The 24,859-nt window shown below is 43.1% G+C and overlaps 1 protein-coding gene across 2 annotated transcripts; it reads right to left on the bottom strand.

Moving 5' to 3' along the window:
• Positions 1-235: 235 nt before the first annotated feature.
• Positions 236-23,827, bottom strand: insig1 (insulin induced gene 1). 2 transcript variants are annotated; one of them, XM_060825618.1, is made up of 6 exons: positions 23,622-23,827; positions 22,748-23,135; positions 18,431-18,555; positions 13,850-14,016; positions 11,919-12,018; positions 236-1,292 (listed from the first exon to the last, which is right to left on the bottom strand). In XM_060825618.1, the coding sequence occupies exons 2-6, from the start codon at positions 23,073-23,075 to the stop codon at positions 1,239-1,241; spliced, it is 774 nt and encodes a 257-aa protein (XP_060681601.1). In that variant the 5' UTR covers positions 23,076-23,135; positions 23,622-23,827; the 3' UTR covers positions 236-1,238. The 2 variants fall into 2 exon arrangements, with proteins under 2 accessions (XP_060681601.1, XP_060681600.1); XM_060825617.1 differs by having other exon boundaries at positions 22,748-23,132; positions 23,622-23,826.
• Between the last annotated feature and the right edge of the window lie 1,032 nt (positions 23,828-24,859).

The raw sequence follows: 24,859 nt of genomic DNA on the forward strand, positions 1-24,859 counted from the left end.
CCACCTTGTTATGATTAAATATTCCAATTGTGAAGTGCAGCTTGCACCCACAGCCTTCTCGCTCAGAAACCTGAGTGTGTCAATTTTGGAAAGCACGCCTACCACGTTTAATTTACAAGACTTCCAGAACTTATGGTGCTGGTTAAAAATCTTTGCTTTCATGTCAACCGTGCTCGAAAGTTTTCAGATGACTGGCAATTTCAGTTGCTGCTTTTCATTTTAGAAAATGTAGCCATTTGACAATTACTGTACATTTTTTATTGGGAACAGTGAAAGGAGAAAAAAAAACTCAAACACATTTAAACTGAATGTGTACATTTCGTTTACAAAAATCAGGTAAATTATCTTATCGACATGTGAGAAAGTGAGCTGATTGGTTCATATCGGAAACACTAACACTGCAAAAACCAAACAAAATAAAATCACTTCACTCTCGCAGCAGAGACAGATCCAGACTGACGAAGCCCAAAGCAATGGAAGTATTCTGTCACTGACATATTGCACTGCATTGGTCAAGTGGAAAAGCGCAGCTTCACTGTGTGACTATTTCAATATAGGTTCAAGTGGAGATTTCGAGCTCGAGGGAGAGAGAGAGTTCACTTCTTTCTGTTCAGCACTATGTACATCCCTTACGATTATATATCTCCACTGTACAAATACACACTGTGACACAGCAGCTAAATTCTGATGAACATTATCATCACTCGCAGGGACTGAATAACAGGCTGGAGGGGGAAAAAAAAGACAGAACATCTCTTTGTTTCCATTCTATCACCATGCTACACAAAGAGATTGGCCCCCTCCATCCCTTCCCCAACACACACACACACACCTGTATGTTGTACAAATGAATCAAAGATAGGAAATTAAATAGGGTACAATTAGACAACGAGACTCAGGTACGGTGAACATTGCACTTTCATCAAGCAGATCTAATACTTGCTACTTAGGTCTGCTGTAGCAACAGAGTAATGGCATTGCAGTTCATACACAGACTAAATGATTACACTTAGAAGACCTGGTATGTACAGGTTGCAACAGAAATATCTTCAATGTTGAGAAACAAATGAATTGTACAAAGGCAATCACAGATTGCAAAATTTTCCCTTTTATGAATATCATGCAGTAATCACATCTTCCACCATATATAGCACCTACTCATCTCCCTGGTGTATATATGTGCACTCCCACACGAAGTTATCTACATTGGCACCGTTATCACTCCTCATGGCTAACACTCAATCCTTGTGCATCTTCTCAAGGCAATCCTTGTGTGCAATTTCAGAAACTCCCTATGAAAACAGAAAAGGGGCAAATCAGGATAAAAACACCACACACAGATTTCCACATGAGGTTAGAGAGGCATTTAGCATTTCAAAACAAATATTAGGGAAAAAATGTACAGTGGGTGTGAAACTGAGAAACAGATTAGATGATTCAGGTGTGGCTCTCTTCTTCACATCTGGCCATTCTTGTATTTGACGGCCTATTCTTATCAATTTTCTTATTTTGCAATTTATAATTTGACACTAATAATGACATAGAATTTACATTGACAAATAAGTCATTCAACCTAACTAGTGTTTATATCCCAAACAAGCCTCTTCCACTTTATTGACTTCATCTCATTCCCTCAAAAGAATTCTTCAATCATTTTCTCTCTTGCAACATTCTGCTGAAATGTGGAAAAGAAAATAAAAGACTTGCATTTACATAGCACCTTTCATGATCACTGGCCATCACACCACCAGATTTGCCAGGGTAATTAAGAATGGATGACAATTGCTGGCCTACTTAGCCAATGACTCTACAACTGAGACAAGGCAGACTCAGGAAGGCACATGGTGTTAGATTTGTTAAAAATAATTATTTTTATATTCAGAAATTTGAAAATTGGAAATATGAATCATTAAATGTAAGATGAAGAGTGGGAGTTGCAAATCTGAAATATAAACATTTTGCCTTCAGACTGAAGATTTATCTTTTTAGATAAGAGTCATACAGCACTGGAACAGACCCTTCAGCCCAACTTGTCCATACTGACCAGATTTCCTTCACTGAACTGGTCAGGTTTGCCTGCATTTGGCCCATATCCCTCTCAACCTTTCTTATCCATGTATCTGTCCAAATGCCTTTTAAATGTTGTAATTGTACTCAACTTCATCACTTCCTCTGGCAGCTCGTTCCATACACTCATCACTCTCTGTGAGAAAACGTTGCCCCTCCGGTCCCTTTTAAATCTTACCCCTCTCATCTTAAATATATGCTCTCTAGTCTCGGACTCCCCTACTCTGGGGAAAAGACCTTAGCAATTCACCTTATTTATGCCCCTCATGATTTTACAAACCTCTATAAGGTCACCCTGATTATTTCTTCTGAGCAGTACTTAAAAAAAACACGGGAAAATATCTGTCCTACATCTTTAGGGAGACAGCTTGCATGGTGTGATTCATTCATTCAGTTGTCGCGACTAGGAACCCTGGAATACAATCGTCAAAACTCCCCCTCTGTCTTTCTCCCTTATAAAACCCTTAACTTTGACTTATCTGCCTGACTGTCACCTTGTATGCCTTAGCGTCAACCACTGATGAATACTGCTGCTGTAAATCGCCATGGGACATTTTAGTTGTTATATAAATAAAAGTCTGAATCCATTATAGGATCCTGTGATTAAAATTGTTACAGAATGCGAAAGCAGAAATACAGAAGACTATTTCCTTCTATGACAATGACTAAAAACAGGGGACACTTTTTCATCTGTGGCTCAGTTGGTTAGGTCTTTCACTCCAAAGACCTGAGCTCAGAAATCGAAGGTGACACTCCATTGTGTACTGAGGGAGAGCTGCACTGTTAAGATGTGCCAGCTTTTGGATAGGAGGTTAAATTGACATCCCCAGCTGTCTCTCAAAAGGACATAAAAACATCCTCGGGGATGCTCCCCCGTGTCTTCAACCAACATCAGAAAGAACAGATTGCCAGGTCATCATTTCATTGTTGTGCATGGAAGCTGGCTTTGTGTAAACTGGGACAAGGGGCAGGGTCATTAGAGGAGATTGCATTTTCTATTATGACAGCAAGTATTTTATTGGTTGGAAGGTGATGAAATGAGATCATGATAAGCTGCTGTATAAATGTAGGTCTTTAAACTAGAAGCGAGATGGTTCAAGAGGGAAATCAGTCAGCCCTTTTGCAATGAAAGAAAAACTGCAATTTGGAATTCTCTGACTGTGCATGCTGGGATTATAAGTTTTCAAGGCTCCAGTATGTTCACTTGCTTTGCTAACCCTGAGGGCCTGACAAAGGCAGCTCAATGACATTCCAGTAGATTGTGCAGGTCTGGTGGGAGCAGTGGGGTTTGGGTAACTGGCCTTTTGCTGTACAACTGCATAAACTCGCTGACCAAATCAGCTGATCACTTGGCAGCCATCTCATCGTCCCTCTGAGTCCATTTTTAAAAGTCTGTCATATTTATATCCCTGTATAGGCAAGACAAGATTTATTCCTGGAAGTTAAATATTATATACAGATTGTGAAAGTTACAAATAAAGTTTGAAAAAATAATAACAACAACAGAGCAATATTAGAGCTGTCTATCCACCCACTCCTCTCCATTCTACCTTTTGTGGCTCTAACCATTACTGTATCAATGGTCTTTGGCTGCATTATTGAATGTACTTCATAACTACGAAAGGTGATCAATTAGATCCCGCTCTGTATCCATGATCATATGATTAAAATGCCACTGACTATGAAATCTTTTCATTATAAAACCTGCCTGCTACGATACACTTCATAAAAACATTAACAAGATGCTGAAACAAGCCTGCAACACCTTCTTACTTTTCTAGAAATGCAAGAGCTAAAGACCTCTAACAGCCTTCTTGAACGAGTTTCCAAAATCTCTTGAGTTTGCTTGTACAGAAATTGGACCTTCAGTTACAACCTCTATCAGTGGTTGCCTACAAGAACAAAGTGGTTCCTTAGAGTCTGACCTTAGCCGTGTGAACTTGACTGGAGTTCAGGATGGAAGAGCTCCTTCCTCAATTCAACTCTTAACAGAAATGTAAACTGATAACTATTGTGTGATCTTAGGTCCTTTTTTTATTCTCTCTTAGGTGTTCAATGCAGTTATAAACTATTCCATTTTACACGGAATGGGGATGATGAATAAATAAAACTAATATAGTTATGTGGTGAGAATAAACAAGCTGGGGTTACATTTTCTGGAATTACGATCGTCAAGGAGTGATTTGACTGAAATTTAAAAGATATTGAGGAACAGATAGTTTCTCCCAATCCACCCTGTTTCCATTAATCCATGAATCTAGGCTGAGTGGTGGGGTAGAGTACAAATTCAGGAGTAAAATGAGGCAACACATCTTTGAGTAAACAATCTTGGAGGTTTGACACTTTTCAGTAAATGACAATTGGTATTTGATCAAATGTTAATTTCAAAACAGAGATGGACAAGTTTAGGTTAGACCTAGGTATTGAGGGATCTGGGGCAAAAGTTATGGAATACAGTCACAGACTGGCCATGAAAATGGTTTCATCAAGGGGAGGTCACGCCTGACAAATCTGCTAGAATTATCTGAGGAAATAACGAGCAGATTAGACAAAGAATAGCTAATGGATGTTAGCGACATGAACTTCTAGAAGACATTTGGCTAGGTGCCACACAGGAGGCTACTGAGTAAGATAAGGGCCCATGGTGTCAGAGGCAAGGTGCCAGCATGGATAGAAGCTTGGCTTCTATAAGAATGAGGATCAAAGGGTCCTTCTCAGGATGGCAGCCAGTGGCAAGTGGTGTTCCGCAAGTCTCAATGTTGGGAGCACAACTTTTCACTTTATACATTAATGATCTAGATGAAGGAACTGAGACTGTTCTGGCTATGTTTGCAGGCAATGCAAAGGTAAGTAGAGGGACAGATAGCATTGTAGAGGTGGGGAGGCTGCAGAAGGATTTGGACAGGTTAGGAGATTGGGCAAAGAAGTGGCAGAGGGAGTACAACGTGGGAAAGTGTGAGGTCATGCACTTTGGTACAAAGAATAGAGGCATGAACTATTTTCTAAATGGGGATAAAATTTATAAGTCTGAAGCGTAAAGAGACTTGGGAGTTCTAGTCCAGGGTTCTCTCAAGGTAGGAGAAAGTGAGGACTGCAGATGCTGGGGTTCAGAGCTTAAAAACGTGTTGCTGGAAAAGTGCAGCAGGTCAGGCAGCATCAAAGGAGCAGGAGAATCGACTTTTCGGGCATAAGCCATTCCTGAAGAAGGGCTTATGCCCGAAACATCGATTCTCCTTCTCCTTTGATGCTGCCTGACCTGCTGCACTTTTCCAGCAACACATTTTTACGCTTCTCTCAAGGTCAACTTGCAGGTTGAGTCAGTAGTTGGGAAGGCAAATGCAATGATGGCATTTATTTTGATAGGACTTGAACATAAAAGCAGGGATGTACTTCTGAGGATCTACAAGGCTCCAGTCAGACCACATTTGGAGCATTGTGTACAATTTGGATCCCATATCACAGAAAGAATGTACTGGCCCTGGAGTGTGTTCAGAAGAGGTTCATGAGAATGGTCCCAGGAATGAAAACCTGGAGATATGAGGAATGTTGAGGATTCTGGGTTTATACTCAATGAAGTTTAGAAAGATGACGGGGATCTAATTGTAACCTACAGAATACTGAATGGCTTGGACAGAGTAGATGTTGGGAAGATGTTTCCATTGGTAGGACAGGCTACGACCTGAGAGCACAGCCTCAGAGTAAAAGGAAGACCTTTTAGAATGGAGATAAGGAGAAACTTCTTCACCCAGAGAGTGGTGGATCTCTGGAATTCATTGCCACAGAAAGCTGTGGAGGCCAGGTCATTGAGTATATTTAAGACTGAAATAGATAGGTTCCTGAGAATCAAGGGTTATGAGGAGAAAGTGGAAGAATAGGGATGAGAAACTTATCAGCCATGATTGAATGATGGAGAGACTTGATGTGCTGAATAGCCTAATTTCTGCTCCTATGTCTTATGGAGAATGGGAGAAAAGGTCAAAGGACTACATGCTCTCCCAAGCAGCATGATGGCTCAGTGATTAGGACTGCTCTTCACAGTGTCAGAGTCCTGAGTTTAATTCCACCCTCGGGTAACTGTCTGTGTGGAGTTGGCATATTCTCCCTCTGAATGTGTGGGTTTCTGCCCACAGTCCAAAGATGAGCAGGTTAGGTGGATAGACTGCAGGAAATGCAGGGTTACAGGAATAGGGTAGGGGGTAGGTCTGGGAGGGGGGATTCCTGCTTTTCGGAGGATTGGTGGATACTTGATGGGCCGAATGGCCTGCTTCCATACTGTAGTGATTCTATTCTATGATTCTTTGCGCAGTGTAATCTCCTGTCGCAGTGAATTATTGAATCATTGTACAAGGCCAAAGAAATCCATGAAGCTCATGAATTTGACAAGCAGTCATGCTCCATTTCAAGACTAGGGGGCGTATTTTTTAAGGTGAGAGGAGAGAGATTTAAAAAAGTCATGAAAGGCAATTTTGTTTTACACAGAGGGTAGTTTGTGTGTGGGATGAACTTCCTGAAGATGTGGTGGATGTAGCTACAATTACAACATTTACAAGACATTTGGATAGTTACACGAACAGGAGAGGTTTGGAGAGATATTGTCCAGGAGCAGGCAGTTGGGACTAGTTTTAGTTTGGTATTATGGTTGGCATGGACTGGTTGGATCGAAGGGTCAGTTTTTGTGCTATACGACTCAACATCTGTGTTTGAAATTTTATTTCTGAGGCTTGCTTTTGTGATTGAAAGTAAAATGGAAAAGTATTTGCTTTGGATGATTTAACAATTGCTGCACTTGGCAAGTTTCACAAGGGCAGGCAGGAACTCCGATACAGTGCCTTTGACAAACGTTATCTAAAAATATATTGTGCAGTTGTCAGCAGTTTTATTTCAAACCTTCATTTGGTTGGTTGCAGTGAAATGTGTGTGCTGTAAATTAAGGATTTGACTTAAACAAATCAAACATCTATTTAAACAAGACTGAGAATCAGCTTAACATGACTTAATGTTAGGGCCTTCAGTCGTGATGTAGAGCAGAGGGACCTAGGGGTTCAGGTACACTGTTCTTTGAAGTTTACTTCACATATAGACAGGTTGGTTAAAAAGGCTTTTGGCATCCTTACCTTCATTGCTCAGACCTTTGAGTAAAGGAGTTGGGAAATCATGTTGAGGTTGTACAGGACAATGATGAGGCTTCTTCTGGAATATTGCATCCAGTCCAGTTCACCCAGTTATAGGAAGGATGTTATTAAGCTGGAGAGGCGTCAGAAGAGATTTACCAAGATGTTGTCGGGAATGGAAAGTCTGAGTTATAAAGAAAGGCTGGGACTTTTTAACTCTAGCGGAAGAGGTTGAGAGACAACCTGATAGAAGTTTAGAAAATAATGAGAGGTATAGATAGAGTTAATGGTGGTTGTCTTGTCCTAGGATGGGAGATTTAAAGACTGGGGCACATTTTTAAGGGGAAATGGAGAGAGATTTATAAAGACATGAGAGAAACTGTTTTGCACAGAGGGTGGTTTGCATGTAGAATGAACCTCCTGAGGAGGTGGTGAATGTGGGTACAATTAAAACATTTAGATAAATACATGGGAAAGAAAGGTCTGGAGGGATATAGTCCAGGAGCAGGCAGGTGGGACTAGTTTAGTTTGGGATTTTGTTCAGCATGGACTGGTTGAACCGAAGAGTCTGTTTTCCTGGTGTATGACTCAGTCAGCTGATAACCCGAGGTGGTCTTTGGAATAAAGTCACAGGAGACCTTTTCCCTGAATAAGAGTTGGGAGTGGGTCAGTTGGGAGCACTCTTGCTTCTGAGTCATGAGGTTCTAGGTTCCAGTCCCACTCTAAGAGTTAAGCTCAAAATAATGCTTCACCTACTTTATGGTAACGGGCTTTGAACCAAAGCTTTGTTTACGTTCCTTAGGTGAGTATACAAGATTTATGACATGATTTTTGTAGAAGAGCAAAGTTATTTTCTCCTCAAACAATCTCAACAAATGAAAAAGCTATCCATTATACATCTCATTGATTTCTTAGAGACTGTGTTTTCCACTTATTGGCTGTCACATTCTTTGCATTACAATAATCACCATTTTAGCATTGCTGCCTCACAGTGCCAAGGACCCGCGTTTGATTCCAGCCTCGAACGACTGTCTGTGTGGAGTTTGCACATTCTCCCCATGTCTACATGGGTTTCCTCTGGATGCTCCGGTTTCCTCCCACAGTCCAAAGTTGTGCAGGTCAGGTAAATTGGCCAAAGCTAAATTGCCCAGTGTTAGATGCATAAGTCAGGGGCAGGGGAATGGGTCTGGATTGGTTACCTTTTGGAGGGTTGGTGTGGACTTGTTGGGTAGAAAGGGCCTGTTTCCATTTTGTAGGGAATCTAATCTAAAACTACTAACCTCAACTGTACAGCAATTTGAGACATCCTGAAATTACAAGGAGTGCTGTGTAATGCAAGTGGTTCTCAAAAAACACCTAAAGACATTCCCTAGCATGACAAAAGCACAATGCTTATGGAATGATTCCACAGATTTTGGTTGCTTTGCTCTGTTCAAACATTTGTAAGAATGTAACCATAGTAAGGAATCATGCCAGACATTCCGCAGCAGATTCCCTGCAACTTTCTGATCTGATACTGATAAGCATCGCTTGTCAGTACATCAATGCGATAATCAGTCTTTGTGGGGAAACTTTATTCCTCTTGTCCCACAAGGCACATTTTACCAATTCTATACAATTACCATCTTGTCTTTTAAGTCCTCTCTTAGTTGCTTCATTTCATGTCCAGCTGGATATATACTTGAAAAAATAACTTTGCAAGACTATGAAAAGAAGGCAGGTAAGTGGAGACTAATTGGACAATTCTTTCAAAGGACAAGTACAGACAAGATGGGCTGAATAGCCTAGTTTTATAGAACCATAGAACACCAAGAGTGTGGAAACAGGCCATTTGTCCCAACAAGTCCAGATCGACTGTCCAAAGAGTATTCTCCCATCCAGTTAAGCTATAACCCTACATTTCCCATGACTAGTGCATCTACTCAACACTTCCCTGAACACAATGGGCAATTTAGCACGGCCAATTCACCTAACCTACACATCTTTGGACTGTGGGAGGAAACCCACGCAGAAATAGGGAGAATGTGCAATCCCCACACAGACAGTCACCTGAGGCTGGAATCGAACCTGGAACCCTGGCGCTGTGAGGCATCAGTGCTAACCACTGTGCCACCCTACACTGGAAGGCTTGATGAAGTTGGAGCTCAGCCCTTGTTGGCTCATTTCCACCTTGTCACTAGCGATTAAAGGTCCCAGACATCCAACACTCGGCAACATGGTGGTTTTAGAAAGCCAATTTTGAAAAGGATTTGTGATACTTTTCAAGGAAGATTAACACAGAGCAGCAAGGCAGATATTACAGGTAGGCTGCCCCCTCTGCCTGAGTAAATAGGGAAACCAAAAATATACAGAATAGCCAGGACTGGCACGGTTGCTGGTTGTTTACATTCCTTGCTGGGCACACTGTACTTTTGACATAGCCTCTTCCAAGCTGCTCCTTATATCGTAGCGCTGCCTTGTTTATATGACATCACTGTCAGCCAAGTCACGGCAGGTAATGGTGACAATAATGCAACATAAAGACAGCGTCACATTGAAGAGGAACTCTGCGGCAGTACACAACATTCAAAATGTACATAGGATCATGGGGACTTAGCTTCACAGAGAAATACAGCGCGGAAACAAACTCTTTGGCCCAACTTGTCTATGCCGCCAAGATATCCTAAAATTAAGGTCATCCCATTTGCCAGCATTTGGCCTATAACCCTCTAAACCCTTCCTATTCACATACCCATCCGGATGCCTTTTAGATGCTGTAATTTGTACCAGCCTCCACTACTTCCTCTGGCAGCTCATTCCATACACGTACCACCCTCTGCGTGAAAATGTTACCCTTTAGGTCCCTTTTAAACCTTTCCTCTCTCACCCTAAAAGCCACCCTGCTGTGAGGTCCCTGTACAGGTTTCTTCAAGGGCAGCTGCGAATCTCACTGTTTGTTTATTTCTCTTAGAACTAACTCCAATGTCCAGAGATACTTGAAACTAACAGCAGATGCAGTCAGCTATGAAGGTTCATGGCCTGGTCAGACAGCTGTGCAGGTTCACAGCTTCCACGTGTTAACCGCTTGCTCCCTCTTCCTCATTTTTTAAAGTGGCGTTGTTTTAATCTCTTTTTTTGTCCTCAGTTCCAAACAATGCAACAGCTTGTAAAACAAAGTTAAAAATCATACAACACCAGGTTATAGTCCAACAGGTTTAATTGAAAGCACTAGCTTTCAGAGTGCTGCTCCTTCTGATGAAGGGGCGGAGCTCCGAAAGCTAGTGCTTCCAATTAAACCTGTTGGACTATAACCTGGTGTTGTGCGATTTTTAACTTTGTACACCCCAGTCCAACACCGGCATCTCCAAATTATAGCTTGTAAAACAGTAAATTACAGTTCCAAAAAATTTGAGGAAATCCACTCCAACACCGAAATTACCTCAAAAAAGCAGCTCTTACAAACACAATTTTTTTCCCATCCTACATCTTGGAATGGGAGGCCATTCAGCCCATTGTGCCCTACAATTAGATCATGGCTAACCTTTTGTACTAACCCTATTACTTCTCACGGTTCTGGAAGCCTTAGTACTTCTGCCAAACAGGAACAATCAATAACAACTTGTACTTCGAGAGGGTGTGGTGTTTCAGCCATGGCTCAGTGGAGACTCACAATCTGACTCAAGTCTCACACCAGAGCTTGAACACAAATTTCAATACTGATGCTACAATGCAGCACCAAGTGTTGCACCATAGGGGGTGCTGTCTTGCAGGTGAGAGAGCCCTATCTACCTTCTCGGGTGAGTGTGAATGATCTATCAGGAGATGCCAGAGGGACTTGGATTGTTTTCTTTGGAACACAGAAGGCTGAGGGGGGAGGACATGATTGAGGCATTTAAGATTATGAGGGGCATGGACTGGGTGAATAAACAGCAGCTCTTCCCCTTGGTTGGGGGGATCAATCATAGTTTTAGAGAGCATAGATTTAGGGTAAGGGGCAGGAGATTCAGAGAATATTTGGGAAAAAACACTTTCACTTCGCGGGAGGTGGGCGTCTGAAATGCCTGGCAAGGTAGTGGAGGCTGGAAACCCTACAACCTTTAAAACAATCTGGATAATTACTTTAAATATCATAACATTCAAGGATATGGGACGACAAATGCAGGAAATTGGGAATGGCACACTTTTAGTGGCAATTATGGCAGTGCAGACCCGATAGGCCAAAGGGTCTTTTCTACGCTGTAGCAATCTATGAAAATGAAGTCCCGGGGAGTTATCCCTAAATGTTGTAGTGTTAATTATCCCTCAACCAAATCACCAAAACCAGATTATCTGGTCAATACTTTGTTGCTGGTCATGGGATTCTGCTGTGTGAAAATATTTTCCATTACAACAGAGACAGCACTTTGTAGATGGAGATAGAGAGATTATTAATGAAGATGGGAATTAAACCTTGAGAAGGCAGGAGACTAGGGATAAGAAACATCAGCCACGATTAAACGTTGTAACACATTCGATGGGCTGAATGGCCTAATTTGACACCAATGTCTTATGGTCTAAAAGCACTCAGCTAGTTGCAAAGCACTTGGAGATTTGGTAATTGTGAAGGGTGCTAGATAAACACAACAGGTCTTTCTTTTCCCGGCTCTGTTAATGTAGTAAAACATTCTAAAATGCTTAACAAGAGTAAACCCGGAAAATTGGCAACTTTAGACACTTGCACAGATGAGAATGATCAGATTCAGTTTCAAAGAGACAACTTACCATGGCCAGCTGTCTTCCGATATTTCCAACAGTCACTCCTCCGGAGAAAAATATACATGGCAGCCAAGAGCGAATGTACAGGAAATCTGGTGAGGTGTACCTAGATCAACAATGAAACATACGTCCCTTATTTCCAGGCTTGATGCATGAATATTCACCGTACTATTGATCCAGCTGATGTTTTTATCCTTCAGAGGTGAGTGATTCTGGGACCAGGTCTTCATCAATCATAAAATGCACACCCACAGTCCCTGTCTCTGCACTGCACAATGGCTGATCATAGGTCACCTCTACTTGCCAAAATTACAACAGTGCTCAGCAGCATTCTATAAATTCCACTTTTCTCCCATGGGCTCTGGCAACAAATATCTTTAATAATCACATAATACCAGGTTATAGTTCAACAGGTTTATGTGAAAGTACAAGCTGGCGTTGTGTGATTTTTAACTTTTTCCACCCCAGTCCAACACCTGTAGCTCCACATCATAACAAACATCCAGGCATCTCAACCGCCAACGTCAGGGTCAACATTCTCCACGATGTAGATCTATGAATGTGCAAGACATCACAGCTCTCTGTACTCAATCATAGAATCCCTACAGAGTGGAACCAGGCCATTCGGCCCATTGAGTCCACACCAACCCTCTGAAGAGCATCCCATCCAAATCCACCCCCTACCTTCCCTATCCCTGTAACCCCGCATTTCCCACGGGTAATTTAACTAGACTGCACATCCCTGGACATTTTGGGCTATTTAGCAAGGCCAATCTACCTGACCTGCACATCTTTGGACTGTGAGAAGAAACCCATGCAGACACAGGGAGAATAAGCAGACTCCATCCAGACGGTCAGCCAAGGGGGAAATCGAAACTGTGTCCCTGATGCTATGAGGCAGCAATGCTTACCACTGAACTATGCCCTTCCTAAAGAGTGGGGTGGGGATATCAGGCTCACAGATAGCGACCCATACAGGAGAGAGACACTGAGAATCACAGGTTCATTGCAATGCCCCCATCACCACTCTTGCTGACACAGGTAGCTCACCAGAATAAGGTGTTTTAGCACCTTATTCCACTGCTACGAGCTCCGTGACATATTGTCTATTGTCTACTTAGCAATTGGCTATGCCTCGCTTCTTGCGCCTCTCCATGGTTTAGCAGTCAGCATCTTCACTCTCCACAAAAGAGTGGCAACCCTGTCCATGTGGTAATGTGAAACGAGGAGTAAAGAGAAATATCCACCTAATTAATTGTGAAATGGTTAGACAGACTTCATGAGGTACTAATATCCAACTGCTCAAGCACTTGACAGGATTGGGCATGACATATACCAACGAATGGATGAGGAGCGGGAGGAGTGGGAGGAGGGGGGAGTAGTAAGTGGATGAATTTCATAATAGATATGGGAGGAAAACATTATGTGGATGTTGCAACTTAACATGACCTTAATGAAGTATTCCAAAAACAAGGTTATTTTTACAAGTAGTGATAAAAGAAACTCAAAGAAAACTGAATTACTATTGTACAAAACCTCACGGACCTTTGTGATATCATAACTTCCAACAAATAAGCCCCAGGATGGTTGAAAGTGTATCGTTGCAGTATTGATCAGGTTCAACACAGCACCAGAACTGAATCCAAATGCCAACCTTGGCTGATTTTCACATTTGGGATCCCCAGTGCTTTTCCTCCACTTTGAACACCACGTTTAAAGGGGAAGAAATTTAAATATTTTCTTACGGAGAGTGCTTTTCGTACTTTCCAAGACCATTCTCCTAGGTCGATAATAATCAGGGAGATATCTGTAAATTCCATGTTGACACTTATTAAATTTATAAATATTCCTATCATCCAATTCTGGTCGGGGTAGAGGGTGTGACTGGAAGTAGGATCATACAACTTAAAATTGTAAATCAAACGTTTTGCACTTACTGGTAAACGCCATTATACACCAACAGTTGAGTGACCAAGGTTGCTACAAAGGCTATTGTAAGGCCAAGTCCAAATCCACTTCTAGAGCGATCAAATGTCCACCACAGACCCAGTGAGAGGGCTGCCAGGGTCAAAGACAATTGCATGTTATTGGCAAAGTCCAATTTCTGGTTAAACAAGTGTTAAGGAAAGAACCCAAGTGACCTTCAATTATAAAATACAACAGATTCATAAGGCACCTAATAATGCATAACACCTGCACCAAAATGCAGTTGAATTCTTCAGCCTTATGTGCATGAATCTGACAATAAGTTAAAAGTCCTGAATTCAATCAAATGATTCCTCTGATGACATAAAGTGCATATTCTGAGACATGCAGTGGAACTACAAATGTTGAAGAAATGGAGCTATACTTGGTGAGAATAAGAGGCAGTTTTTGTCTTATTACAATGAGTAAGTTCTCAGAGATTGCAATTTTTACTTTAGCTTCCAGTATAAATCTATGGCTGTTTTGGCATTCTTCTACCACAATGTTTTTTTGTTACCTTGCCGACAATTCAGTACAGTAGTGAATGGGTTGGATGTGCCTTCTTCCAGATGTGAGATTAAACCTGTCTGACCTCGCTGGTGAATTTTAAAAAATCCCATCACACTATTTAACAAAGAATGGGCTGCTAGGTCCTGGTGTCATTTATTATGTTTATCTCTCAATAAACATTGCCAAAAAAAGACTATTTGGTTTTTGTCATATTATTGAATGTGTGGGAGCTTGGTCAATATAATTTGCTGTGTTTCTCAAATTTCAACAATGACTACACTTCAAAGGTACTTCAAAGACTATTTGCGTAGGCGCTATGAAAATGCAATTCACTCTTTCACTCATTTTCTGTGTTTTTGTGTTATACATAAAAACTTTTTGTGGATTGATTTCTGATCCACTCCTTTATCATTGTCCCTGACAGTATTAAGCTACAATACTTTGCCCCGATGTAGGCATCAGAGAGTTGGTTGGACAGATTTGTATGTAAGGCTGACCAATACAATACTAGGACCATGAGAGTGAAGTAAGAGGGACAATTTCAAATCAGTGCCTTAGTTTTACAAAGCTAATGGGATTTAAAACCAGACATTGAACATTAAATGATGAAAAAGAGCTTAATCAATTAAACAAAAATCAAACTTAGGTCCTGAAGGGCAAATGATAGGTCAAATCATGACTTAAATTAAAATGAAATAAATGATGGAATTTGGAGAGTCCAACATGAAGACCAGGTTACGACTAGCAAACTGTTGAGTTCCAAACACAAATGAGAGAAGATGGAGGTGGAACTGGTGAGTCACTAGGAGATCAGGATTAGCTGAACTGTCTTCCCTTCCAGATGGTGACTCTTCACATTTTGTTTGTCAGGGGAAAAAAAGAATTTGTGCTCATTTAAAAGACAAAGCTTTTTTTTAAACATTGAAGATTGGTAATTACGACTGAATTTGGAATCACCTCTCCTGTGTTTAAAGAGAGTGGGCACTATTAATGACATAACAAGAACCTGACTGATGGTAGTGGATGCCACTATCATTTGATGATGTAACTAAATTAACAGCAATTCATAGTGCACAACACTGTATTATTATTTTAGCATTTTCTGAAAATCAAAGGAACAAAGCAGTTTTACAACTGCATTAAAATAAAACAAAGAACAGCAATGCTGGGCATCTGAAACAAACAAAAGCAGGGGGAGCTGGAGATATTCAGCAGCTGCTGTGGAGAGGAAACAGAACTCATGTTTTGAGTCCTGCGACCCATTTGTTCTGATGATGCCACCTGCTTGCAAAGGGTCTCAGAAAGGCCAACTTTTTTCCTCAGCCAAGGTTCTCTGCTACAGTGGTCGACAGGGTTCTTAGCTGTGTCTGACACTTTTCCCTCACTTCTGCTCTCACCTCTTCTCTTCCCTCCCACAACAACAGAGGCCCCTGGTCCTCAATTTCCACCCAATAGTCTCTGCGTTCAAAGGATAATTTGCCATTATTTCTGCCACCTCCAGCAGGATGTCACCATCAGACACATATTCCCATCCCTTCCCTTGTTAGCATTATACAAAGTTCTCTCCCTCTGGGACACTCCACCTCCATTCTCAACACTTCCACTCACCCCCATGGGCAGCTTCCCCTGCAACTGCAGAAAGTGCAATACTTGCTTGTTTACCTCCTCCCTATCCAAGGCTCCAGACACACTTTCCAGATGAAGCAGCAAATTACCTGCTCCTAACTCAACCTAGTCAACTCCATTCAGCAGTCGAAATGTGATTTCCTCCACAATAGGCAGACAAAACGCTGACTGGCTCACCACTTTGCAGAATACATGAGTCTGTCCACAAAGTGAGCCTGGGCCTCCAGTTGCCTGACAAGTTATCATACCACTGCGTTCCCATGCCATGTCTATCACCTCCCTCCATGTCTATCAACTACTTCCATACCTCTGGTCCTATATTGATACAAGTTTCTTTCAGCACAATCAACTCCTATAACAACTGCACATAAGCCTTGGTATTACCTATCCAGTTTCTCTTCTTTCCAGGCCTACTATCAACAATCCCTTTGTCTGCCTATCTCTTCTGTCCCTCCAGGCACCCTTGCCACCCATCCAATCACTCCTTCTCCCTGCCACCTTCTCCCGTCATCAGCGTAAATACCATCTTTCCCTCGCTGTTATCAGTTCTGGAGATGGGTTGCTGGACTCAAAACCGATAACTGATTTCTCTCCACAGATATGGATAGGCATGGTGAGTTTCTCCAACAATTTCTGTTTTTTTTGTTTGTCACAACAATAATCTGAAGTTATTGTGCCTTTACCATAGGTGCAAGGGTGCAGTAAAGAACTTGCATTTATACAGAGTCTTTCATGCTGCCTCAAAGCATTTTTCAGCCAAAACCTAAATATATCAGATAAGGGCAATAACTAGTTAGTCTGTTTAATATTTTTTGAGTTAAATTAAATTTCTTAGTTAATCTTTCACCAAGCTCTGGGTCATCCAACTGAATATTGCCTTACATGGCTCAGTGCCAAGTTCTGATTGAGAAAAAGGTTTTGAAGTGCCTTTTGATGTTAGTAAAGACATTGCATAACGATAAGTTATTGTTGGTGTAGAGATCAATGCTGGTCCAAATACTAACTGCTTCCCTCTCTGAGAACAGTTCCAATGGATTCTTTGCCTCCTAAATAAATAAGACCCTCAAAATGGCGGCACAGTGGTTAGCACGACTGCTTCACAGCACCTGAGACCCGGGTTCAATTCCCACCTCAGGTGACTGACTGCACATTGCTCCCCATGTCTGCGTGGGTTTCCTATGGGTACTCCGGTTTCCTCCCATAGTCCACAGGTGAATTGGCCATGCTAAATTGCTCGTAGTGTTAAGTGAAGGGTTAAACGTAGGGGTATGGCCGAAGGGCTTGTTTCCACACTGTAAGTAATCTAAAAAAAACAAGGGACTGTGGATGCTGGGGATCTGAAACAAACAAAAACAGATATTGCTGGAGAAACTCAGGAGCTCTGGCAGTACCCACAGAAAGAAAGCAGAGTGACCCTTCTTCAGAGCATCAAGTTCTGAAGTCACGGCACCCCGAAACATTAACTGTCTTCTCTCCATAGATGCTGCCAGATCTGCTGAGTTAAAACTTTGGGTTTTGTTCGAATCAGGACTAAGACACAAGAAAAACTCAGAAATAAAAAGGACACCAATTTGTACAGCATTTATATAGTATCCTGTTTTGAAGTCAGTTTCTTACAGCCAGTCCTAGTAAGTACAGGATGATAAAGTATAATTTTTTATCTTTTTTAGCAATGTTTCAGTCTGGTACCAACAAGCAATTTTTGATGTTTCGGATAGTGATTGCTGCCACATATTCTCCACATTTTAAATAATGATCATTGACAAATTATAAAGTTCATTTTTTGCACTGTGTTTCTTGACATGTAGGGCTGATGGTTCTTTCACAGGTAAGCACACATTACCCTCAACCACTTTGACCTCCCTGTTAGCAAGTTGTAATGATTAGATTAGATTAGATTCCATTCCCTCCAGTGTGGAAACAGGCCATTCGGCCCAACAAGTCCACACCAACCCTCCGAAGAGCAATCCACCCAGACCCATTCCCCTACATTTACCCCTGACTAATGTAGCTAACATTATGGGCAATTTACAATGGCCAATTCACCTGACCTGCACATGTTTGGGCTATGGGAGGAAACCGGGGAACCCGGAGGAAACCCACACAGACACAGGGAGAATGTGCAAACTCCACACAGACAGTTGCCCGAGGCTGGAATTGAACCTGGGACCCTGGTGCTGAGGCAGCAGTGCTAACCACTGAGCCACCTTGCCACCCCCCTGTTCTGTTAGGGGCAAAAGAGAGGTAGAACTTCCTTCTCAATTGACTTTCTGTCCTTTTAAAAATTAAGACACTGCCTTACACTAAAAAAGTAGCAATAGATGTTCATTTGGCAGTTCCACAAAATTATTAACATTAGTTTGGGGGGGAAGCAAATAAACTGCTGGAATTTGTTCCATTAACGATTGGAAGGATACAGCACTCGCGTGGTTGATGCCAACGAAGACTGCTACACATCTCATAACACTTGCCCACTCTCTTTTGAACTTGTGAGGTTCTCCAAGGTGGCTGTCAATGCAGGGATACAGCAGACCTACCACAGCTGAGAGAAGATTACATGTTAAAACAGTTGCAAATGTAAACTTTATGCAGAAGGACATTTTTAAAGCTTGCTGTCATGAATTTCTTAAAATACTTACAGATTTCTGGAAGGTAAAATATTTACCTTTCACTACATGAATAGGATAAAAATTTCAGTTTGTTAAAACGTTACTAACAGGGAAATAAAAAACAAAAAGTAAATGCAGGAGATGGGCAACTTAATAATCATTATCAGACAGAAAAGGCTACTGTTTAGGGATAAGCTTTTCCCTCCAAATGTTAATTGATTTGCATGCTAATTATGTAACTCAACCATTTTCCATTCCTCTCTAGAAAATAGAAGAATTATAACGTCAACTTCAATATGCTATGTCACTGCTGAGCTCAACTAATGACATTGAGCAACAAGTTACATCTGTAAGGCCAACAGAACGCTGAATCAGAGATTTGCCATTCAGCCATTGAATGAGATATGACTGTGGGTAGTGTTTGACGAACAGTGTTCACCCTCATAAAAACACAGCCCATTGTTCCAAACATTGTTTCCAAATGACAGGACTGAGAACAGTCACCAAGATGCATGCAGTTCACTGAAATAAAATAAAGAACTGGGACGGTGAAGATCTAAAACAGAAGCTGCTGTAGAACCCCAACACCTCTGGCAGCTTCTGTGGAGAGAAACCAAGGCTAACATTTCCAGTCCAGTGACCCTTCTTCAGCAGTTGACTCTACTTTCTCTCCACAGATGCTGCCAAACCTGCAGAGCTTCTCCAGCAAGTTTCTGTTCCTTGTTGCACGAAGTTTCCCAGGTAAAAACAATGACTGCAGATGCTGGAAACCAGATTCTGGATTAGTGGTGCTGGAAGAGCACAGCAGTTCAGGCAGCATCCGAGGAGCAGTAAAATCGACGTTTCGGGCAAATGCCCTTCATCAGGAATAAAGCCAGAGAGCCTGAAGCGTGGAGAGAGAAGCTACAGAAAGGTGGGGATGGGGAGAAAGTAGCATAGAGTACAATAGGTGAGTGGGGGAGGGGATGAAGGTGATAGGTCAGGGAGGAGGGTGGAGTGGATAGGTGGAAAAGAAGATAGGCAGGTAGGACAAGTCGGACCTGGAGGAAGTACACCTCATCTTCTGCCTCGGAACACTTCAACCCCAGGGCATCAATGTGGACTTCAACAGTTTCCTCATTTCCCCTCCCCCCATCTCACCGCAGTTCCAAACTTCCAGCTCAGCACTGTCCCCATGACTTGTCCTACCTGCCTAGCTTCTTTTCCACCTATCCACTCCACCCTCCTCCCCCACTGTACTCTATGCTACTTTCTCCCCACCCCCATCCTCCTCTAGCTTATCTCTCCACGCTTCAGGCTCTCTGCCTTTATTCCTGATGAAGGGCTTTTGCCCGAAATGTTGATTTTACTGCTCCTCGGATGCTGCCTGAACTGCTGTGCTCTTCCAGCACCAGTAATCCAGAATCTGGTTTCCAGCATCTGCAGTCATTGTTTTTACCCTGTCCTCAGTCTCTCTCTGACTGCCTGAACTGCTGTGCTCTTCCAGCACCACTAATGCAGCACGAAGTTTCCCATCGACCAGAAGTAGTCACACCAGAAACTCCAAAGGTCGATCACGTGAGCTGTACAGGCCTGAGGTAGTGAAAGGTATTATATGAAATGCAAATGTTTTCAGGCCACCTTTCAGAAGTACTCTCCTTGTCACTGCGCCGAGAGATTGGGCTGAACCTTTTTAAAAGCAGCTTGAATGCTAACATCAGTGAAATAGAAGGAAAAACACACTATGTCAATCAGTTGAGCACTCAGCAGTATTGCAACAACTTGTGACAGCCTCAATTTCCTGCCACCTCATTTCCTTGTTTTCATTCTGCTTTTTTATTTTAAAAAGCCAAGTGGCATGTTGCACATAGCAACCAATCAGAAACAAGCGATCAAGCTCACCCGTTGCTAGCTGAGCCAATCAGAAAGCGATTCTACACAGCAGGGCCCCACCCCCTTCAGCTCTGTTGCAGTTTTATGCAAATCCAGCGACACGTGGCGCGAAAAACCTCCCTCAAGAATGGGACACAAATATCACATTTGAAAATAAATTAACCAAGTTAAAAGCTCTGGCATTCTCCCTCCTCCCACCGTTTTTTAAAACTTCAACGTCAACTTGTCTCATTTCGTTGCCATTTCAAGGCATGGAAATTGGCAATACTTTATCATTTCTGAAAGAAGAACTGACTTCCTCTTTTAAAAATGCCCTTATTTTGGGCGGGGGGAGATTTCTGTGTTGCAGAGGAGCTTGGGGATTGATCGAATTAAACCACATTTTAAATGCTAGGAGTTGCTTCTACTTCACTGCAAGTTTCACCCCAAAGTTGAGATCCATTTCTGAAAGTATCGAGGATTTAAAGTGTCACAGCACAAAAACATTGATACATTGCTGCGTTTGGAGAGAGAAAAGAATTGAACTACGAGCAATGAGAAACACACATCCTTGCAGTTGAACAAAGATGTGTACCTGTTCAAGATATAATAAGTTATTGATGTATGGGTTTAACTGCTGTAGCTTAAAAATGTGTTGCTGGAAAAGCGCTGCTGGTCAGGCATCATCCAAGGGGCAGGAGAATCAACGATTCAGGCATAAGCCCTTCTTCAGGAATGAGAAGGGTGTGCCAAGCAGACTAAGATAAAAGGTAGGGAGGAGGGACTTGGGGGAGGGGCATTGGGAATGCATAGGTGGAAGGAGGTTAAGGTGAGGGTGATAGGCCAGAGAGGGGGTGGGGGCGGAGAGGCCGGGAAGAAGATTGCAGGTCAAGAAGGTGGTGCTGAGTCTGAGGGTTGGGACTGAGAAAAGGTGGGGGGAGGAGAAATGAGAAAGCTGGAGAAATCTGCATTCATCCCTTGTGGTTGGAGGGTTCCTAGGCAGAAGATGAGGCGCTCTTCCTCCAGGTGTCGTGTTGCCATGGTCTGACGATGGAGGAGGCCAAGGACTTGCATGTCCTTGGCGGAGAGGGAGGGGGAGTTAAAGTGCTCCGCCATGGGGCGGTTGGGTTGGTTGGTGCGGGTGTCCCAGAAGTGTTCTCTGAAACGTTCCGCTAGTAGGTGGCCTATCTCCCCAATGCATAGGAGGCCGCAGGTGAATTTCTGACGGATATGGAAGGATCCCTTGGGGTCTTGGAGGGAAGTGAGGGGGAGGTGTGGGTGCAAGTTTTGCATTTCTTGTGGTTGCAGGGGAAGGTGCCGGGAGTGGAGGTTGGGTTGGTGGGGGGTGTAGATTTGACAAGGGAGTCGCGGAGGTAGTGATCTTTCCGGAACGCTGATATGGGTGGGGAGGGAAATGGGGTGCGGTCTGTTTGGAGGTGGCGGAAATGACGAAGGATGATACGATGTATCTGGAGGTTGGTGGGGTGGTAGGTGAGGACCAGTGGGGTTCTGTCCCCACTGTGGGGATTGGAGGGGCGGGGTTCAAGGGAGGAGGAGCGGAAAGTGGAGGAGATGCGGTGGAGAGCATTATCAACCACGTCTGAGGGGAAATTGCAGTCTTTGAAGAAGGAGGCCATCTGGGTTGTTCGGTATTGGAATTGGTCCTCCTGGGAGCAGATGTGGCGAAGGAATTGGGAATATAGGATGGCGTTTTTACAGGGGGCAGGGTGGGAGAAGGTGTAGTCTAGGTAGCTGTGAGGGTCAGTCGGTTTATAATAAATGTTCGTGTTGAGTCGGTCTCCAGAGATTGAAATGGAGAGGCCTAGGAAGGGGAGAGAGGAGTCTGAGACGGTCCAGGTAAGTTTGAGGTCGGGGTGGAAGGTGTTAGTAAAGTGGATGAACTGTTCAACCTCCTTGTGTAACTGCTGTAGTATTTACAACTCATTAGATTATCAGGTTTGGTGACAGATGTCCAATGCAAGAACACAGTAGGATTGGCATGTTTTTTTTTAAAAAGACTGAAAACATCTATCGGGGCTTCCAAAACATTTGTATTCCAAATTCAAGCCTCGTTGATGTTTCAATAATACAAGAGGTAATATTCTTTTTAAAATAAAATTATAATTTAAGATAGGTCTTGTTGATAGTTATAAAGTGTGCCCTTTGATTGAATGGAAGTCAAAATCTGTCACACGTCATTCTCTTGAACAACTTTGTAGTGTCAAACTGTAATGGGCCTAAACTGCACGGCCCTCCCAGTACCCCTGCGCTTACCTGCTGCTGTGCCACAACAAGGTGGCACCCACCAGGCCGAAGAGAAGATTGTGGCGATGACCTCTTCAGGGAACAGGGTGACGTGCCTCTGGATCTGCAGCAGGTTCAACACCAGGGCCAGAAAGACTCCGACAGTGAAAAGCACCAAGCCCCGCCGCAGTAAGTTCATGGTGTGCCCGCTGACCAGGGAGCAGTAGGCACTGCCCAGGATCGAGCTGACGATGGTCATCATTTCGTGGACCTTTGTCACCAGCAGCGTGCCGTTGCTCTCAGACTGATGTACCCGGGTGCAACTGCACGACCAACAAGTTTCTTCAATCCTTGACATTTGGTACTGGGGGCCAAGTAGCAGGAATTACATTAAATTGACGGCGCCTCTATGGCCCTGCTGGGGAGAAGAGCAAACGGAAAGTATATAGTGAAATGACTTCATTCGAGTGACACTAAAACTCATCTTGTCCAAGTCCCAAACTTTTGTGAAATTATGGACATAGCAACACCAATAAATATTAACACTACGATATCCCAAGTGCCAAGCCAATGTGAATGGCATCGGAATTGTAGGTGAAGATGATCTCAAGAGTTAACAGCAAAGAAACAGGCTTGATATGTTAGTTTCGCTTTCCATACTAACGATTATCTCTGCCAGGATTCTGGCCTTAAACATAAGGAGAGCTGGCCGTACAATTAGTAACCTGAACAGAGAAAGGAATATTTACAGGCAAAAACATCCTGTCGTCCCAGACACAAAATAAATACCCATTATACTTCTCAAAGCCACACCGGGTTACAGTATAACCAACTCACTCTGAAAATAAAACAAAAAATCTCGTTGCAGTGAAATCTCGCCCGATAAACAAATGCAAGACCTTACCGTCCAGTTTTGTGTAGCCCCAAATATGAAAGCACCATGAAATGCCAGCCTTCTGTAAAAAAAAATGAAGGGGAACTTTGTGCAAGCGACGCTTTGCAGGTTGCCAGTTGCTTTACAATGTATGTGTGGAATCATTAGCTCACATCCTGCAATGGGACTATTCATACGGCGCAGGCAGGCAAGCGGTCAAAACAATCTGTCTGGTGAGACGACTGGAGCCAATCGCAGTCTGAACGGGCCATATGACGTTCAGGACACACCATTCAGTGCACAGTCCCTTTCTAGAGAAGGAGGAAGAGGAGGACAAAGCACACCCTCCCGTCACAGCATCATGAGATGCACGCACCATCTACTCTTTACTCGTCCGCCCCCTCCCCCTCCCCCCGCATGAAGGCTGATAATAAAATCGAGGTGCAAAGTGGTGACACAGAGATTATTTGACAGGGTGAGGTGACCTTGTGTGAATTACAGACAGGAGAAAGTGAGGACTGCAGATGCTGGAGATCGGAGCTGAAAAATGTGTTGCTGGAAAAGCGCAGCAGGCCAGGCAGCATCCAAGGAGCAGGGGAATCGACGTTTCGGGAATGAGTCCTTCCTCAGGAATTACAGACAGTCTGGGAATGTGGGAGGCAGGCAGAACGTGTAGAAAGTCAGTAGCAGAGCATGAGAGCAGCAAAGCAGGTAAATAAAGTGGTTAAGAAAGCAGAAATAAGATCAGAAATTGCTGGAGTAGCTCAGCAAGTCTGTCAGCATCTGTGCAGAGAAATCAGAGTTAACTTTCAAGTCCAATGATACATCTGTGGAACCTTCTTTAGACCCTCCCCTGTGTTCTGAGGAAGGGTCACTGGACCTGAAATGTTAGCTCTGATTTCTCTCTGCAGATGCTGCCACATTTAGATTAGATTTAGATTACAGTGTGGAAACAGGCCCTTCGGCCCAATAAGTCCACACCGACCCGCCGAAGCGCAACCCACCCATACCCCTACATTTACCCCTTACCTAACACTACGGGCAATTTAGCATGGCCAATTCACCTGGCCCGCTCATCTTTGGACTGTGGGAGGAAACCGGAGCACCCGGAGGAAACCCACGCTGACACGGGGAGAACGTGCAAACTCCACACAGTCAGTCGCCTGAGTTGGGAATTGAACCCGGGTCTCAGGCACTGTGAGGCAGCAGTGCTAACCACTGTGCCACCCATTGTTGACCTTTTGCAGGTATTTCTGTTTTTGTTTCTG

Source organism: Hemiscyllium ocellatum, chromosome 5 (assembly GCF_020745735.1).
Source record: "Hemiscyllium ocellatum isolate sHemOce1 chromosome 5, sHemOce1.pat.X.cur, whole genome shotgun sequence".
NCBI lineage: Eukaryota > Metazoa > Chordata > Chondrichthyes > Orectolobiformes > Hemiscylliidae > Hemiscyllium > Hemiscyllium ocellatum.